This window comes from Chiloscyllium plagiosum, unplaced genomic scaffold (genome assembly GCF_037043375.1).
Source record: "Chiloscyllium plagiosum isolate Xiang-an unplaced genomic scaffold, Cpla_swu_hap1 HiC_scaffold_14, whole genome shotgun sequence".
NCBI lineage: Eukaryota > Metazoa > Chordata > Chondrichthyes > Orectolobiformes > Hemiscylliidae > Chiloscyllium > Chiloscyllium plagiosum.
Window position 1 is genome coordinate 4255879 of NW_028270152.1, and position 20484 is coordinate 4276362.

The 20484-nt window shown below is 45.0% G+C and overlaps 1 protein-coding gene across 4 annotated transcripts in view; it reads left to right on the forward strand.

Annotated features, from left to right (window-relative positions):
* LOC122558782 (netrin-4) overlaps window positions 1-20249 on the forward strand; it is a 42902-nt gene extending 22653 nt beyond the window's left edge. For 3 of the 4 annotated variants that reach the window (XM_043707555.2, XM_043707553.2, XM_043707554.2), the window contains 5 exons: window positions 1454-1667; window positions 3382-3515; window positions 13028-13096; window positions 18600-18770; window positions 19589-20249. In XM_043707555.2, the coding sequence (XP_043563490.2) occupies window positions 1454-1667; window positions 3382-3515; window positions 13028-13096; window positions 18600-18770; window positions 19589-19725 (725 nt within the window). In that variant the 3' untranslated portion in view covers window positions 19726-20249. The remainder of the gene's footprint in view (window positions 1-1453; window positions 1668-3381; window positions 3516-13027; window positions 13097-18599; window positions 18771-19588) is intronic. The other variant, XM_087994047.1, reaches the window with a different exon arrangement.
* The last annotated feature ends 235 nt before the right edge of the window (window positions 20250-20484 follow it).

Here is a 20484-nt window from a genome sequence, read left to right on the forward strand (position 1 = left end):
AAAGATTATAAGAGATAGGATTTATAATCATCTAGAGAGGAATAAGTTGATTAGTCAACAGGGTTTTGTGAAGGGGAGGTCATGCCTCAAAAACCTTATTGAGTTCTTTGAGATGGTGACCAAATAGGGGGATGAGGGGAAAGCAATTAATGTGGTGTATAAGGATTTCAGTAAGGCATTTGATAAGGTTCCCCACGGTAAGCTATTGCGCAAAATACAAAGGCATGGGATTGAGGGTGATTTAGTGGTTTGGATCAGAAATTGGCTAGCTGAAAGAAGACAGAGGGTGGTGGTTGATGGGAAATATTCATCCTGGAGTTCAGTTACTAGTGGTGTACCGCAAGGATCTGTTTTGGGGCCACTGCTGTTTGTTATTTTTATAAATGACCTGGATGAGGGTGTAGGAGGATGGGTTAGTAAATTTGCGGATTACACTAAGGTCGGTAGAGTTGTGGATAGTGCTGAAGGATGTTGCAGGTTACAGAGGGACATAGATAAGCTGCAGAGCTGGGCTGAGAGGTGGCTAATGGAGTTTAATCCGGAAAAGTGTGAGGTGATTCACTTTGGAAGGAGTAACAGGAATGCAGAGTACTGGGCTAGTGGTAAGATTTTTGGTAGTGTAGATGAGCAGAGAGATCTCTGTGTCCAGGTACATAGATCCCTGAAAGTTGCCACCCAGGTTAATAGGGTTGTTAAGAAGGCATACGGTGTGTTAGCTTTTATTGGTAGAGGGATTGAGTTTCGGAGCCACAAGGTCATGCTGCAGCTGTACAAAACTCTGATGCAGCTGCACTTGGAGTATTGCATACAGTTCTGGTCACCGCATTATAGGAAGGATGTGGAAGCTTTGGAAAGGGTACAGAGGAGATTTACTGGGATGGTGCCTGCAAATGGAGGGAAGGTCTTATGAAGAAAGGCTGAGGGACTTGAGGCTGTTTTCGTTAGAGAGAAATGGTTGAGAGGTGACTTAATAGAGACATATAAGATAATCAGCGGGTTAAACAGGTTGCACAGTGAGAGTCTTTTTCCTCGGATGGTGATGGCTAGCACAAGGGGACATAGCTTTAAATTGAGGGGTAATAGATATAGGACAGATGTCAGAGGGAGTTTCTTCACTTAGAGAGCAGTAGGGGCATGAAACGCACTGCCTGCAACTATAGTAGACTCGCCAACTTTAAGGGTATTTAAATGGTCATTGGATAAATATATGAATGAAAATGGAATATTGTAGGTTAGATGGGCTTCAGATTGGTTCCGCAGATCAGTGCAAAATCGAGGGCCGAAGGGCCTCTACTGCGCTGGAATGTTCTATGTTTCTATGTTCTGACTCTTACCCTTGACTCCTGGAGCTTAGGGACAGGGGAAGGGAATCTGAAACTTGTGATTGGATGGCTCGGGGGGTAGAAGGACTCTCGGATTGGCTGTCATTTCCAACTCTGCTGTTTACCTTCAGCGTGCTCCTGTCACCCAGTCGGATCGAGCAACTCCTCATTTCACAGAAGCAGGAAATGTGATGGAAAGAGTGGGTACTGTTACTGTCGGCCCGGAGTCGGGGGCCCACAGTGTACCCACTGCCTGGTGGGCTACTGGGGTTTCGGAGAGTCAGGATGCCAACCCTGTGAGTGTGCAGGAGCGTGCGATCCCCAAACTGGCCGGTGCCTGGACAGGTGAGTGTAACTCCATTCCACACTCTCCCGTCACACCCAGTGGGAATACCGCTCACCATCTTGGAGCCCGGAGAGTGTGGCTGCAACATCCTCACCCCAGACCCTCACATTCACGTGCATACACACAAAAGTACAGTACAGTGATGAGCACCTGCATTTACATGGTGCCTCTAGCATTCCGAGGTGCTCATCAGAGGGATTACCGAACAGAGACTGACACTGAACCACGTGAGGAGATGTGACGTTGAAGCTGGGAAGTCAGTTTGAGGAGGAGGAAAGGAAGGTTCGGAGAGAATTTCAGAGCTCAGGACTGGTGGCACAATGATAGGATCCCTACAGTGAAGAAAGAGAGTCTGTGCTGACCTTTGAAGAGCATCCCACCCTGACCCCGCACCCACCCTATTCCTGTAATGCTGCATTGACCATAGCTAAGAGAAAGTGAGGGCTGCAAAGTTGAAAGTGTGGTGCTGGAAAAGCACAGCAGGTCAGGCAGCATCCGAGGAGCAGAACAGTCGAGATTTCATGCACTAGCCCTTCATCAGGAATGTGGGGGGCTTGGGGGCTGATCATATCATGGCTAATATGTTCCTCACCCCAATCTGCTGACCTTCTTTGTAATCTTTAATCCCCTTAGCAATCAAGAACCTATCTATTTCTGTCTTAAATACACCCAATGCCTTGGCCTCCACAGCCCTCTGCGGCAATGAGTTCCACAGATTCCCCACCCTCTGGCTGAAGAAATGCCTCCTCATCTCAGTTCTAACGGATCATCCCTTCACCCTGAGGCTGTACCCTTGGGTTCTAGGAGGAAGTGAGGCCTGCAGATGCTGGTTTCCTGAGGAAGTGCTCACGCCCGAAACGTCGATTTTTCTGCTCCTTGGATACTGCCTGACCTGCTGTGCTTTTCCAGCATCACCCTGTCTTACTATTGGAAACCTCTTCACCACGTCCACTCTATTCCAGGCCTCTCAGTGAGATACCCCCCTCATCCTTCTAAACTTAGAAGGACTCAGAGTCCTCAACCAATCCCAGGATCAGTCTCGTAAACCCCCTCTGGACCCTCTCAAATGCCAGCACGATGTTCCAAACGCAGTCTGACCAGAGCCTTATACAGCCTCAGCAGAACATCTATTCTAATCCTCTTGAAATGAATGCTAACGTTGCATTTGCCTTTGTAACTGCCAGGAGCAAAATAAATGGTCAGATTTATGAAGCAAAAAATTGTGATGTTAGAAATTTTAAATAAGAATAGAGAATGCCAGAAACACTCAAATATCACAGCTCTGGACACTATGGGGCAATTTAGCCCGGCCAATCCACCCTAACCTACACATCTTTGGACTATGGGAGGAAGCCAGAGCAAACCCACTCAGAGACAGGGAGAACGTGCAAACTCCACACAGAGAGTCACCTGAGTCTAGAATTGAACCCGGGTCCCTGGTGCTGTGAGGCAGCAGTGCTACCCACTGAGCCACCGTGCTGTCCTGATAACAGAGTGATTTAAATCACTATATGTATGGGAGGATTAGAGAGATCACAGAAAGTTTCAAGAATAATGAACATTACAGAAACTGTTTCCTGGCAGTAATATTTGTTGGGGATTCTGTGCCAAAGCACACAGACATCCTCCTGGCACTATCTGCACCATGTCTTGATGATTTGTTCCCCATCTTCTTTGTGCAAATTATTTTGTTTCTGTTTTGCTGCTCTGAAGCTTTGAAAATGAACAAATTCACAATATTCCCATCGGTGGGAGAATTCCGGACCTGAATCACTTCCCGAGCAGTGAGAACACAGGGGCCTGGAGCTGGGAAGATGAGCAGGGATTCTCAGCTCTTCGACATTCTGGTAGGTCACAACAACAACATTCACTTGAATGGAGCAAAACCTCCCAAGGCTCCTCACATCAGCGTTATCAGAAATATCTGGCACCAAGCCAGTTGTGGACAGATTAAAGGAGGGTCTGAAAGCCCAGGTAAAGGGGAGGGAAAGCACAGTAGGTCAGGCAACTATTGAAGGTAGAGAGATCGCATTTGGGATGTACAAGAGAATTGAAAGATTGCAGACATGACTGTGTGTGTTGGGTGAGGGGGAGCAGTCTACAACTATAACCTCTACTTTTAGGTTATCCTTTTAGATCCCTTACAGTGTGGAAACTGGCCCTTCGGCCCAACAAGTTCACACCGACCCTCCGAAGACCAACCACCCAGACCCATTCCCCTACATTTACCCCTTCACCTAACACTACAGGCAATTTAGCATGGCCAATTCACCTAACCTGCACATTTTTGGACTGTGGGAGGAAACCGGAGCACCCGGAGGAAACTCACACAGACACGGGGAGAATGTGCAAACTCCACACAGGCAGTCGCCTGAGGCGGGAATTGAACCCTGGTCTCTGGCGCTGTGAGGCAGCAGTGCTAACCACTGTGCCACCGATGAACAGGAGAAGGAGCAATAGAAGTTTTGAGATGATACCAGAATAACATAGGCCATTCAGTCCCTCGAGCATGCTTCACCATTCGGTAAGATTGCGGCAGAGCTGGTGGTTGTTTCAGGTTTTCCCCAAAACCCAATAGACTTTGGAGAATGTAGATTGGGAGCAGCTGTTTGAAGGTAAATCTGCATTTGATATGCATGAGGCTTTTAGAGAAAGGTTGATTAGAGTTCAGGAAAGATATATTCCTGTGAGGGATCGATATGGCAAGGGTAGGGAACCATGGATAACAGGTGAAATTGTGTGACTAGCTAAGAGAAAAAAAGATGCATACATAAAGTCTAGGCAACTGAAGACAGACAAAAGCTTTGGAAGAATATCGGGACTGTAGGACCAACCTGAAACGAGGAATTAAGAGGGCTAAAAGCGATCATGAGATATCTTTAGCAAACAGGGTTAAGGAAAATCCCAAAGCCTTTATTTTCATATATAAGGAGCAAGACGGTAACTAGAGAAAGGGTTGGCCCACTCAAGGACAAAGGAGGAAAGTTATGCGTAGAGTCGGAGAAAATGGGTGAGATTCTTAATCTATACTTTGCATCGGTATTCACCGAGGAGAGGGACATGACGGATGTTGAGGTTCAGGATAGATCTTTGATTGCTCTAGGTCAAGTCGGCATAAGGAGGGAGGAAGTGTTGGATATTCTAAAAGGCATTAACAGAGACAAGTCCCCAGGCCCGGATGGGATCTATCCCAGGTTACTGAGGGAAGCAAGAGAGGAAATAGCTGGTGCTTTAACAGCTGCTGGAGAAGATACTGAGGGATAGGATCTATTTACATTTGGAAGAAAATGGGCTTATCAGTAATGGGCAACATGGTTTTGTGCTGGGAAGGCCATGTCTTACCAACTTAATAAAATTCTTGGAGGAGGTGACAAAGTTGATTGATGGGACAAGGGCTGTAGATGTCATATACATAGACTTTAGTAAGGCATTTGATAAGGTTCCCCCTTGTAGGCTGATGTAGAAAGTGAAGTCGCATGGGGTCCAGGGTGTACTAGCTAGATGGAAAGGGAACTGGCTGGGCAACAGGAGACAGAATAGAAGTGGAAGGGAGCTTCTCAAAATGGAGACCTGTGGACAGTGATGTTCCACAGGGATCCATACTGGGACCACTGTTATTTGTGATATACAGAAATGGTTTGGAGGAAGGTGATTAGCAAGTTTGCAGATAACAGTAAGATTAGTGGAGTGGCAGATAGTGAGGGGGACTGTCAGAGAAGGGGCACTAAGGGCATTTAAACAGCCCTTGGATAAGTATATGGATGATGATGGGATAGTGTAGGGGACTGGGCTTGCATTAGTTCACAGGTTGGCACAACATCGAGGGCTGAAGGGCCTGTTCTGCGCTGTATTGTTCTATGTTCTAGAATACAGCAGAATATAGATGGATTGGAGAGATAGGCAGAGAAATGGCAGATGGAGTTCAATCCGGTCAAATGCGAGGTGATACATTTTGGAAGAGCCGATTCAAGAGCGAATAATACGGTGAATGAAGAAGTCCTGGGGAAAATTGACTTACAGAGAGATCTGGATGTTCAGGTCTACTGTTCCCGAAGGTGGCAATGCAGGTCAGTAAAGTGGTCAAAAAGGCATACGGCTTGGTTTCCTCATTGGACGGGGTATTGAGTACAAGTGTTGGCAGGTCGTGTTACAGTTGTACAGGACTTTGGTTCGGCCGCATTTGGAATACTGTGTACAGTTCTGGTCACCACATTACCAAAACAATGTGGATGCTTTGGAGAGGGTGCAGAGGAGGTTCACCAGGATATTGTCTGGTATGGAGGGTGCTAGCTATGAGGAGAGCTTGAGTAGATTAGGATTATTTTCATTAGAAAGATGGAGATTGAGGCGGGACCTGATTGAAATCGACAAAATCATGAGAGGTATAGACAGGGTGGATAGCAAGAAACCTTTTCCCAGAGTGGGAGACTCGATTACTAAGAGTCATGAGTTCAAAGTGAGAGGGGAAAGGTTTAGGGGAGATACACGGGGAAAGTTCTTTACACAGAAGGTGGAGGGGGCCTGGAACGCGTTGCCAGTGGAGGTGATAGAGGCGGGAATGATAGTGTCATTTAAGATGCATCTAGACAGATACATGAATGGACAGACCCTTAGAAACTAGACGGCAGGTTTAGATGGAGGATATGGATCAGCGCAGGCTTGGAGGGCCGAAGGGCCTGTTCCTGTGCTATAATGTTCTTTGATCTTTTGATCCTCATTTTGGAAAAACCTATCGAACTGAGCCTCAGGTAACTGTCAATTCCCATCTATCTGACTTCTAGGGAAGACAAATTCCACACCTGTACTACCCTTTTGGGTGGGATGGGGGAAGAAATATTCTCTCCATCTTAAAAAGGAAACCTCTTATTTCTCAGTGATGTCTCCTAGTTTTAAGCCCCCGTCCCAACAAGTGAAACATCTTCAGGTATCCATTCCCAGCAGTCCCTTCAGAATCTTCTATCTGTCAATAAGATCACCTCTCATTCTTCTGAACACCAACAGCTACATATCTAACCTGTTGCTTGATCCAGGAGTGACTTCTGTGAACCTTCTCTGAACTGTTTCAAAAGCAATTATGTCTTTTTCCTTCCCAAATAAGGGGACTAGATGCGTACAGACCACTCCAGATGTGGTCTTTGCAATGCTAAACGCAGCTGCAACAAAACATTTACTTTGATATCGCAATCCTTTTATAATTAACATCAAAATACCATTTACTTTCTTAATGACCTGTTGTAGTTGCATCTTGACTTTGTGATTCATATACCATGATGTTCAGGTATATGTACCTCAGGATTCTGACAGTCTATTAATTTCAGTAATACTCTGCGTCTCTATTATTTCTGTCAAAGTGGACAGGTTCTCATTTGCTTCAATTATACTCCATCCTCAAGGTTTTGTCCACTCACATACCTAGTCTATGTACCTTAGCAAACTCCCTATCTCTTCTTGACAACTTATTTTCATATTCTGTTATACTCAACACCCTTGACTCGTATCTGTGTATGAAGCTTTGATGTGGCACTTCAAAAGCCTTTTGAAAATCCAAATACACCACATCTACCAGTTCCCCTTCATCCTCAGTGAATGTTGCTTCATCAGACAAAATCAATATGTTAATTAAACATAATTAAACAAAACACATTGACTTTGCCTGATCAACCCATCATTTGCTAAATTTCCTGCTATAACCTTAACATCGGTTTTAAGCACCTTCCCTATGACTCAAAAACAGCAATTGCTAAAAAAGCTCAGCTGCTCTGGTCACTTCTGTGGAGAGAAATCAGAGTTAACGTTTCAGGTTGAGTGACGTTTCCTCAGGCCCTTCCCTATGACAGATGTTCAACTCGCCTATTCTTTCCTGCTTCCTGCCTCACTCCTTTCTTTAATTAAGCTGCTACTATTTCTATTTTCCAATCCACACTGGAACTCTTCCAGAATCGAAGGATTTTTGGAACGTAATAACCTATGCATCTAATATTTGGGCTGACTGTTCTCTTCACTCTGAGGACTTTTCTATCCTGAACACAGGCACAAAATACTAGTCCAAATCCTCCACCATTTCTTTGTTTCCCGTTATTGATTCCTGGACTCTGCACGTCTAGAGGACCAACATAAGCTTCACTTGCTCTTTTCCTATTTTTAGAAACTCCGCTGTGTGTTTTAATATTGCTGGCTAACTTTATCTCACACTCTCTTCTTTCCTTTTCAAGTCAGTCTTTGCTGCTTTGAAGTCTGTCCAGTCCTCTGAGCTACTACTAACCTTTGCAGATTTGTCTGATATTTTGATCAATCTGCACTATCTCTACATCCATATGGCCATGACGATGCATCTTTCTGATAGTAACATAGGAACGGGAGGAGGCCATTCAGCCCCTTGAGTCTGTTCCACCATTCAATGAGATCATGGCTGATCTCTGAGGCCTAACTCCATACATCTGCCTTTGGCCCATATCCCTTTGCTTAACAAAATGTATCTCTCTCAGATTTAAAATTAACAACTGATCCAGCATCCACTGCTATTTGTGGAAGAGAGTTCCAAACCTCTCCCACTCTTAGTGTGTGGAAATTCTCCTGAATGACCTGACCCTAATTCTCAGACTAGGGCGGCACGGTGGCACAGTGGTTAGCACTGCTGCCTCAGCGCCAGAGACTTGGGTTCAATTCCCGCCTCAGGCGACTGACTGTGTGGAGTTTGCACGTTCTCCCCGTGTCTGCGTGGGTTTCCTCCGGGTGCTCCGGTTTCCTCCCACAGTCCAAAGATGTGCAGGTCAGGTGAATTGGCCATGTTAAATTGCCCGTAGTGTTAGGTAAGGGGTAAATGTAGGGGTATGGGTGGGTTGCGCTTCGGCGGGTCAGTGTGGACTTGTTGGGCCGAAGGGCCTGTTTCCACACTGTAAGTAATCTAATCTAATTCAAACTACGTGCCCTAGTCCTAGAATCCCCAACCAGTGGAAATAGTTTATCTTTATCTACCCTGTCTTTTCCAGTTAATATCTTGATTAGATCACCCCTTAATTTTCTAAATTCTAGAGATAACAGGCGTAATTTGTATAATCTTTCCTCATCCCTGAGCCCAGGTTATCATTCTTGATGAAGGGCTTATGCCTGAAACATCAACTCTCCTGCTGCCCGGATGCTGTCTGACCTGCTGTGCTTTTCCAGTGCCACACTTTTCGACTATCATTCTTGTAAGCCTATGTTGTACTCCCTCCAAGACCAATCTATCTTTCCTAAGGTAGGTTGCCCAGATTGGCTCACTCCAAGTGGGCTTGAACCAGGATTTTGTGTAACTGCAGATAACTTCTGCATCCTTGCACTCCAGTACTCTAGATATAGATACCTGCATTCCATTAGCTTTCTTGATTACTTTCTGCATCTGTTCAGGACATTTTTAAAGATTTATACACCTGAACACCCAGGTCTCTTTGACATCCGCTGTATTTAACTTAATAGTTCTACAGAGGTCCCTGATCTATCCTTTTTCCATCCAAAATGGATAACTTCATACTTGCTTACATTAAACTCCATCTGCCGGGTTGATCAAGGTTGTTGTAGTCTTAGATAACCTTCTTTGCTGTCCACTATGCCACCAGTTTAGGTGTCATCTGCAAATTTACAAACCATGCGTTTTATATTCACATCCAAAACATTTAGATAATGACAAACGACAGTGGATTCGGCACACTGCTGGTCACAGGCCTCCAGTCTGAAAAACAATCCTCCACCACCACTATCTCTTACCGTCAAGCTAATTTTGTACCCAGTTAGCTAGCTCTCTCAGATCCCATGTGATCTAACCTTATTAACCAGCCTACCATGCAGAACCTTGTTGAAGGCTTTGCTTAAGTTCTTGTAGACAATGTCCTCATCTATTTTCTCAGTCACCTCTTCAAAAAAACTCAGTCAAATTTGTGAGACACACAATTTCTCACACACAGAGCTATGCTGACCATCCCTAATCAGTCCTTGTCTTTTCAAATATTTGTAGATCCTGTACCTCAGAATCCCCTCTAACAACTTACCCACAATGGGTATATGAATAGGAAGGGTTTGGAGAGATATGGGCCAGGTGCTGGCAGGTGGGACTAGATTGGGTTGGACTCTATGACATCAGTCTGTAGTTCTCTGACTTTTCCTTTCTCTGGCCTTTCGTAAATAATGGCACCACATTAGCCAACCTCCAGTCTTCTGGCACCTCACCTGTGGCTGTAGATGACCCTTAAACAATGCGTCGTATGACAAGCACATGGAATTGTATCTTGCTTAAATTCCGAAGTCACCGGTCAATACAAACAGCCTCCTGCAAGCTCCAAGGAATATTCACTTATTTCGTATAAATTAGGATTGTTTCCTCAGAACATTTAACAATTCTTCAATTGAATAAAGATCCAAAGAGAGTAAAACTCAAACTCAGCTTCCAAGCAGAGAGCCTTCTGCCAAAAACCCAGGGGAAGCTAGTTCAATCTACTGTTAAAACATGGAGACAAACAGCTAGAACAAATCAGCCTCCCTATCCCTGTGTTTGCAACACAACAAACTTTAAATACTCAATGACTCTTAAAATTGACCCCAATGGTTTCTAACCAGACTTTATGAATAAATGATACTAGGCATCAGGTTTATAACATAAACAAAATATTTAACCATTTAATAATACTACAATAGCTGTAACAGAACAAAGTTAAACCACAAGGTAATCTAATTCATGGCTATGATTTTAACCCAACCTTCTTTGATTCAAGCTGTTCACTCACATGAAGACAGTTGGATAACCAGACACAGTTAAGGGATAAATCCAATGGAGAGGGATCTCACAGATGTGTATAAAATTCTAACAGGACTAGACAGAGTAAACTCAGGAAGGATGATCCTGAAGACCAGAGAGTCCAGACCTGGTGGTGGGGGTGGGGGTCACAGTTTCAGGATACGGAGTAGACCATTTAGGACTGAGATGAGGAGAAATGTGTTCACCCAGAGAGTGGGGAGCCTGTGGAACTCTTTAGCACAGAAAGTGGTTGAGGCCAAAACACATTGAATATTTTCAGGAAGGAGTTAGATATAGTTCTTAGTCAGAAAGTAGGAACACGGTGCTAAGTTGGATGAAGACAGTGAGGTCTGCAGATGCTGGAGATCAGAGTTGAGAGTGTGCTGCTGGAAAAGCACAGCAGGTCAGGCAGCATCCGAGGAGCAGGAGAATCGATGTTTCAGGCTAGAGCCCTTCATCAGACCCTGACCTGCTATGCTTTTCCAGCAACACACTCTCAACTACTAAGTTAGATGCTCAGCCATGATCATATGAAAGGGGAGAGCAGGCTCGAAGGGCCAAATGGCCTACTTCTGTACCTATATTGTTTGTTTTTCTGCAGTAATAGCAACAACATGAACCTGATGGGCCACGATAGGATTAATGGTTATTTATGAAAGAAAACCATGACCTTAATATCAACAATACTGCGATCTCGAGTATAAATCCCAGACTGGTGTGAAATTAAAACTGGATTTCAGTAATTGTGCTCATTGGGATTTCTGGGCACGTATAGACCAGGCCTTCCTGTGCATCACTCAGAATGGAGTAATCAACCTCTCTATCAGTTTCATCTCCAACACTCAGTCATTGTCCAATGACAACCTGACTGTGACTCCACGCTCTCACTGAGGTTTGGTGATTTATAGCTGTGATCTGAGCAGGGTTCACCAAGGCACTGAGGCAGAGAAACTGGGAATGGACAGGGTGTGGGAGATTGTCAGCATCTGTTTAAAAACGGGGGCTAACAGATGTTAGTGAAAATTGTGGGGTGCAGGGAGATTGTCAGATCAAATCTCCTTTTAACATCTTACATTCAAATAGAATCAAACAGAGAGCAGAAGCAGAGGCAGCAGGTTGGATATAGAACATAGAACAGTACAGGCCCTTTGGCCCACAGTGTTGTGCCAAGCATTTATCTTCATCCAAGATCAACTTGTCAGAGAACAGGCCTCAGGCCCTTAGTGATGAGAGGCCCAGATTAATGCTCCTGGGTTCAAATCCTACCATAGTCGCTGGTGGAATTTAACTTAAATCTGGGACATGGTGCTCGTCTTAACGATTGTAACCATGACACCTATTATTTGACTTGGAGGCACTTGTGCATGAAACACAGAAAGCTAGCACACAGGGGCAGCAGGTAATCAGGAAGGGTACTGGAATGTTGGCCCTTATTCCAAGGGGGTTAGATTAGATTAGATTAGATTACTTACAGTGTGGAAACAGGCCCTTCGGCCCAACAAGTCCACACCGCCCCGCCGAAGCGCAACCCACCCATACCCCTGCATTTACCCCTTACCTAACACTACGGGCAATTTAGCATGGCCAATTCACCTGACCTGCACATCTTTGGACTGTGGGAGGAAACCGGAGCACCCGGAGGAAACCCAGGCAGACACGGGGAGAACGTGCAAACTCCACACAGTCAGTCGCCTGAGGCGGGAATTGAACCCGGGTCTCTGGCGCTGTGAGTATAAGAATAGGGAAGTCTCACTGCAACTGTACAAGGTGCTGGGGAGACCACACCTGGAGCACTGTGAGCAGGTTTAGTCCCTTATTCAAGAACTGGAGGCAGTTCTGAGAAGGTTCACGAGGATGATCCCTGGGATGGAGGGATTGTCTTATGAGCAAAGGCTAAATAGGTTGGGGCTCTACTCCCTGGAGTTTAGCAGAATGAGAGGTGATCTCACTGAAACATGTTGGATTCTTAAGGGGCTTGACGGGGTCAATGCTGAGAGGATGGTTCCCCTCATGGGAGGGTCTAGGATCAGAGGGCACAGTCTCAGAGTAAAGGGGCACCAGTTTCAGACTGAGATGGGGAGGAATGTCTTCTCTCAGAGGATTGAGAGTCTTTGGAACTCCTTCCCACAGAGAGATGTGGGGGCAGGGTCCGTGTGGATATTTAAGGCTGAGAGAGAGAGAGATTCTTGATCAGTCGGGGGATCAAGGGGAAATGGGCAGGGAAGTGGAGGTGAGGAGCCTATTGAATGTTAGTTTGAAAGGCCAAATGGCCTACTCCTGTTCCTGTTTCTTTTTGCCTTACGGGAAGGGAATTTGCTGTACTCACCTGGTCTGGTCTGGCCAACATGTGACTCCAGACCCACAGGATGTGGTTGCCTTCCTAACTGCCCTCTGAAGTGGCCCAGCAAATCTCTCAGATGAAGGGTAATTAGGGATGGGCAACAAATGCTGGCCTTGACACCCACATCCCGTGAAAGAATAAAGTGAGATGTCCTTCTCTCTGCTGATGTCTGTCTCTGGAGTGAATGAGGTGTGGCTGATACTAACTGGAACCTTCTCATTGACCTTGTCTCCCCCTCTCTATCTCTTTAGAGAAGTGTGTCTGCAAGGAGATGTTACTGGGAGATGCTGTGTATTTTTGTCGGATGAATTACGCCTACGGTAAGAGATTCTAAAATCTATTGCCATCCAGACATTCCTTCATTTGGATAAGGAAGGAGTGATTCTGGTTGTACCCCAGCTCCAAGGTGAGGACATGGAAAAATACAGCACAGCAGGAGGCCCTTCAGCCTATCAGGCCACTGCTGGCTCTTTGAACGAGCCATCGAAGGAGATTCCCTCTTCTGCTCCATTCCCCACAGCCTTGCAAATATTTTTTATTCCACTTTTCCCTTTTGAAAAGTTCCTGTTATATTTGCTTCCAAGCCCCTTGCTATGGAAAGTCAAATTCACTTCCCCTTATTTTACCAATTATCTCTGGTCACTGACCCTCTTGCCATTGGAAACTATTGAAGCCCTTCATCACTTTGAATATCTCTGTTAAATCTCCTCTTAACTTTCTCTTCTCTAAGGAAAGCAATCTCAGCTTCTCCCAGGGTCCTCCCTCCACAAGGCTCTGACATCCCTTTGAAAGAGCAGTGCCCAGAATTAGACTCAATCCAACAGTGAAGGCTGATCTGTTTATATTCTCTGTTCCGGTTAATGAAGATAAAAAGGGTCTTTTTATTTTTATTAAAAATCAAAAGAACTGCAGAAGCTGTAAATCAGAAACAAAAACAGAAGTTGCTGGAAAAGCTCAGCAGGTGTAGCAACATCTGTGGAGAGAAATCAGAGTTCATGGGTCAGGTGACCCTTCCTCAGAACCCAAGGAAGGGCCTATTCTAAGGGAGGGTCACCGGACCCGAAACGTTAACTCTGATTTCTCTGCACAGATGCTGCCAGACCTACTGAGCTTTTCCAGCAACTTCTGTTTTTGGTTCTTGTATTTTTATTAACAGGCTTCTCTCCCTGTCCCGCCACTTTCAAATGTTTGTGTACGCCTTGCTCCATCTTTTTCAATCTGCAGCACCTGTTTATTTTTCATGTATTCACCACCGGTCTCCCAAACATTTCCCCTTTCCATACAAGTGCTGGAAAATTGGATTAAAATAGTTTGGTGATTGTTTGTGGCCAGGGTTTGGAGATGCCGGTGTTGGACTGGGGTGTACAAAGTTAAAAATCACACAACACCAGGTTATAGTCCAACAGGTTTAATTGGAAGCACACTAGCTTTTGGAACGCTGCTCCTTCCTTCCTTCCTGACAACCACCTGATGAAGGAGCAACGTTCCGAAAGCTAGTGCTTCCAATTAAACCTGTTGGACTATAACCTGGTGTGTGATTTTTAAGTTTGTGGCCAGCATAAACTTGATGGGCCCAAGGGCCTTTTTCTATGCTGTAGACCTCTATGCCTCCCCTCTGTCTTGCCTGGATGTGAAGTGACCAGGGTTAGAGGGTGTTTTGTCCGTAGGAGTAGCCCTGACCTCCCAGTTGCCATTTTCATAGACTGCCCTTGTTCTCATGTTAATCTTTGCAAAGTTCCAACGAAGCTCAAAACAAGCTTGAGGAACAACACCTCATTTTTCACTTTTGCAGCCTTGAGGTCTCAACATTGAATTCCATAACTTCAGAAACTGACCGTATTATGACTGTTAGGCGAAAGTGAGGACTACAGATGCTGGAGATCAGAGCACAGCAGGTCAGTGAGCAGCCAAAGAGCAGGAGAATCGACCTTTTGGGCAAAAGCCCTTCATCAGGAATGGATGAAGACTGTTATGGTTGTTCTCCATTTTTCTTTAAAATCTTTACCACCCAGCCCCCCACACCCTTGCCCTATTGTGTCTTTTTTATTTCACTCTCCTACTCTCACCATAATTTACATTTCACTTCTCTTTTACTCTGACTCCATCATTGATAAGCCTTGTTTATTTTACACCAGGTCTCCACCCTCTTGCTCCTCCTTTGCCTCTGTTAAAAATATAAAAGTCAGAGTTCCTAACAGCTTTCATTTCCAAAGGAGAGTCATCCTGGACTTGAAATGTTAACTCTGTTTCTCTCTCTCTCTCTACAGCTGCTGCCAGACCTGCTGAGTTTCTCCGGTGTTCTCTCAGTTTGTTTCAGATTTCCAGCATCTGCAGTATTTTGTTTTTATTTGAGAGTTTGTCTCAGGTGCCACTAGGAAGAGTTGAGGAATTGTCATCTGTGATTCAGTAGATAGCATTCCCTGTTGCTGTCTCTCTCTCTCTCTTTCTTTTTGGATTAATGATGCTGGAAGAGCACAGCAGTTCAGGCAGCATCCAAGGAGCAGCAAAATCGACGTTTCGGGCAAAAGCCCTTCATCAGGATTCCTGATGAAGGGCTTTTGCCCGAAACGTCGATTTTGCTGCTCCTCGGATGCTGCCTGAACTGCTGTGCTCTTCCAGCACCACTAATCCAAAATCTGGTTTCCAGCATCTGCAGTCATTGTTTTTACCTCTCTCTCTTTCTCCATCTGCCTCTCTCTCTCTCTTTCTACGTTAGGTCATGGGCTCCAGAAACTCAATACTCTGAAGGCAACACAATCAGAAGTCTCTCCTTTCACATTTCTTTTTTAATTTATTTATGGGATCAGGATGTTGCTGGCTGGGCTGGCACCATTTATCAGGAGAAAGTGAGGACTGCCTCCTCATTCCTGATGAAGGGCTTGTGCCCGAAACGTCGATTCTCCTGCTCCTCGGATGCTGCCTGACCTGCTGTGCTTTTCAGCAACACTCTTAGCAAAATTTATTGTCCATTCCTAACTGCCCCAGAGGCACAAGCCCTTCATCAGGAATGAGGAGGCAGTCCTCACTTTCTCTGACCTCCTGCGCTTTTCCAGCAACACATTTTTAAGCTCTGATCTCCAGCATCTGCAGTCCTCACTTTCTCCTACTCAACATGAATGCTGTAGGTCTGGAGTGACATGTAGACTAGACCGGGTAAGGATGGTCGTTTATCTTCCCTAAAGGACATTAGTGACCTCCCCCACCCCGGATGGGTTTTTCGGACAATTGACAATAGTTTCACTCTGAATTCCAGAATTTTATTGAATTCAGGTTCTAACATCTGTCGTGATGGGATTTGAAATAAGATCCCCAGAACATTACCTGGGTCTCTGGGTTAACAATCCAGTGATAATATCACTAGGCCATTGCCTCTGCCTTTTCAGGATGTTGCCGGGTATGGGAGGTTATAGAGAAAGGCTGGATAGACTGTGACTTTTATCATGGAGCATAGGAGGTTGAGGGGCAATCTGACAGAAGTTTATAAAACAATGAGGGCTATACATAGAGTTAATGGTGGTTGTCTTTTCACAAGGATGGGGGATTTCATGACAAGGGGACACATTGTTAATGTGAGAGAAAAGAGATTTAAAAAGGCATGAGGGGCTAATTTTTTACACAGAGGGTAGTTCGCGTGTGGAGTAAACTTCCTGAGGAAGTGGTGGATCTGGGTACAATTACAATGTTTAAAAGACATTTGGATGGATACATGAATAGGAAAGGATTGGAGGGATATGGGCCAGGAGCAGGCAGATGGGACTAGTTTAGTTTGGGATTTTGTTTGGCATGGACTTGTTTGATCGAAGGATCTGTTTTTGTGCGGTAAGACTCTATGACTATGAGATTGTTAAACTGAAATGGATGTAAAAGATCCCATTTTCAGTATTTCAAAAGAAATTGGGGAGAGATGTCCCTGGATTTCAGCACCAAGATTTAACCCTCAACCAACATTGCTAAAAATCAGATTATCTGCCTGTTCATTGTTTTGCTGTTTATGGAATCTTGCTGTGTAATTCAGTTGCTATGTTTCCTGCTCTGAAGAGTATTTCATTGCATGCCAAGGGCTTTTCAAAAGCTTCAGATCATGAAAGTTGCTGAGTCATTGCAGGCAATCCATCATCTCTGGAATTAGATGAGGCCATGAGGCTATTTGGTCCATTTACCTGTATGCTTCTTATGGGGTGACTTTCATTTGACATGGGAAACTGACGCATTTAAAAAGATCAAAGGGTGATGCGTCATGCAACCCCCCCCCCCGCAATCTTGCTGTAAACATCATGGAGTGACAATGCTGTGGCTTTCAGAGATGTATTTTGTCCCTTTTTGTTGAAAGGAGATTTTAAGGCAGAGGTAGCAAGTGAAAACCAATGAAGTAAACAGCTTGGGAGGCTTTCAGGGTTGTTTCTTAAAGGTTGGAACAATAGAAGCAGCCTAGAGGGGTGTGGCCAGCTCTCACCGACCAAAATTTCTAGTTTTCTTTAGTTTTTAGGTTTAGCTCGAGGTAATTACTTTTGGAGTGTCAATAGGATTGGAAGCTGCAGTGAATGTCCTTGCTGTTAATCTCTCTGAGTTTTCTCCTGATGTTTTTTCCTTCTGAGTTGCTGAAGTTACCGGTGACAAATCTATTTTCTGCATTTGCCTTTTTAACCAAGGGGTGTGTGTCTAAGGCATGTTACTATATTGGAACAGTTAATTAGTAATAATTACTATATCTATTATTCAGTTAAGTTTTCTAATAGAGTTAAGTTATTCCAAGTTCTTCTTTCTTTTGTTTTATTTTAACTATAGTGTTTAAATAAATTGTGTTTTGCTTAAGGTTAAAAAGTTTGATCAATCAAATTGCATCTAGAACACAGCACTTCATACTTGCCTTCAAAATAAGAAAAAAATTAGGATCTAGGCAATCTGCTTAATATTTTGAGGGGGGTCTGGTCTGGTCTGTAACAGTGGAGTACATCCTAGGGAAGAGGTCACGCACCTAGACCCTTTCCATCAGGACTTCTAGGGATTCAATGGAAACATAACATTGGCTCAATATGAATTGTTGCAAGTTCCTACAGGGAGGGCCTGTTTCTCTGGCTGGGGGCTGAGAGGAGGGCTGGGGATGTCTAGAACCAAGGAATACAGTCCCAGGATAACAGACAAGCCAATTAGGACTGCGATGAGAAGGAATCTCTTCACCTGGGATGGTGAATCTCTATCCCAGAGGCCATGGGAAGCTCAGTCATTGAGCATGTTCAGGACAGAGGTTGATAGATTTCTCAAGACTAATGACATTGTGGGATATGGTGATGGTGCAGGAGAAATGGCGTGGAGGTAGATGATGAGATTAAATGACAGATTATTCCTATTGCTAATTCATGTTGATGAGCGATGGATATCTGCCAACTACCAGTATCTCATCCAACTGGACATTCTGAGCAGACTGGCGTTGGTCATGTGACTGTCCATCCCAAGCTTGGGTCTATGTGTGACTCCAATCCCACACCAATGTGCTTCATTGGCCCTCTCAGGTGGCCAACCTAGACACTTAGTTGCCCTGAAACACGACCAGCTATTGAAGAAGGTTCTGAGGAAGGGCCACAGGCTCCAATGGTTAACTCCAGATGCTGCTGGTCCTGTTGTCTTTCTCCACCAACCTCCTGCAGGAATGAACTCAAGCGAGGAAATAGGAGAGAATTAGGAAAATCCTTGACTAGTTGTGATCCAGCTCCCTGATCAGTGCAAAGTGGAAAGACTGGGTGTAAATGATGGGAACTTTGGATCTATTCCTGTGTTAAATTGGAGTGGTCTCTCTCTCTCTGTAAATGTTCCATTTTCCCACAGTCATCAAGGCGAAAGTCCTTTCTGCTCATGACAAGGGAACTCATGCTGAGGTCAACGTCAAGGTAAAGAAGGTGATGAAAACTGGGAAAGTGAAAATCACCCGCGGTAACTGGAGCATTTATCCGGTATCCTGGACAAAGCGGGGATGTACATGCCCCTTACTGAACCCTGGTAAGTAAGAGAGGGGCTTGTAGCGGACTGGGAACCTGGGGAATGATAAGGCAGAGGCTGACCTGTGTACTGCCCTCGTGGCCTTGACCCTCCCTTGCTAACTGCCACTAGACCAACAACCCTCCCAGATCCCTGCAGGACCCATCCCCAGCACCTCAGGCTCAATGTGATATTCAGTATTGGATCATTTACTGAATCACCTTCAGACTTTCTACTGCCTTTAAGACTCTGTATAAACTGTTGTTCATCATGGAACTGTGGAAGAGGAGGCGGGAACAGTGTCACCATTCCAGAGTCACATGATAATGCCCAGGAGACCCGGGTTCAAATCCTGTCATTGCAGATGGTGGAACTGGAATTTGATAAAAATCTGGAATTAAGAGTCTAATGATGACCATGAATGCATTGCCAAATGTCTAAGAAAACCCATCTGGTTCATTAATATCCATCAGGGAAGAAAATCTGCCATCCTTACCTGGTCTGGTCTACAAGTGACTCCAATGTGGTTGATTCTTGACTGCCGTCTGGGCAATTAGGGATGGGCAATAAATAACTACCCCCATCCTGTGAATTGAATAAAATAACAGTATTACATTGGAGCATCTAGACACAGTATGCAATGTTAATAATCCGTGTAACTCAAACAATGGTGACCACCCCGCATTAACACAGGAGGTTCACTGACAGATCCGCAATGTGTTTGACCAGCCTTTTCGCTACAACAGAACACTCTCACCTCCCAAGCGCTCACAATCCTTCCTCATGTCCTAGGTTTCAGTCAAATTCAGCTCTCTTGTTTCTTTTTTCTCCTCGGATAGGCACGGATTATCTGATCGCAGGTCACGAGGCAAGTCACGTGGGCAGGCTCCTGGTCAACATGAATAGCCTCGTCACGCCCTGGAGAGCAGGCATGGCCAAACGGGTGACACACAACCTGCACAGGAGCTGCAAGTGACTGCCACTGCACCCACACCAGCATCAAGCTCAGCTGCGTGTAGACCCGCCGTTCACCGCGTTGTGTGCGTAATTGCAGCCCCCTCCCCAACCAAATCCACACTCCCTTTCCATTTGGCCAAAGTCCAGGGAGCCGCTTGAGAACTACAAAATGACACCACTCCAGCTCCTTTTTCCAAACCATGGATGAGCCATGCACTCTGCAATGACTGAACGCTTCAATCCCATCTCCCTTTGGCCTGTTTGTTACCATGAGTCCTGACCATCAAACAATATGATAACAACACTTCTGACCCTCCTCCTCCTGTGTTTACTGCTCTGTTGCCTGCACACTGAGTGCTCAGCCCGCACTCTAGGTGGCACTGCATTTGGAGTTCATATCTACAATGGTTTCTCAAACTTTCTCCTACTCTGGATCCAACCATTCAGGTGGTTAATTTTCAACATGTTGCTATAGTTTGTATTTTCAGTACTTTCAGAAGTTATTTTGTAAAAATAATTAAACAAGAATTGTTGTTTTCTAAACTGAAACTCCCATCATGACTTGCTTACATTGGCCACAAGATAGTGGCCCTCCCCTCACACCAAAGGCTACCCAGTTGTAATTCTGATGGATAGTGGTGGCCAAACATACAACCAAACAATTAGGAACAGGAGTCAGCCACTCATTCACCAGGAACCTCCTCTGTCATTTGATAAGATCATGGCTGGTTGCTATTATAGTAGCTTTCTTCCTACTCGTGTACCTTTTCAACTCCTT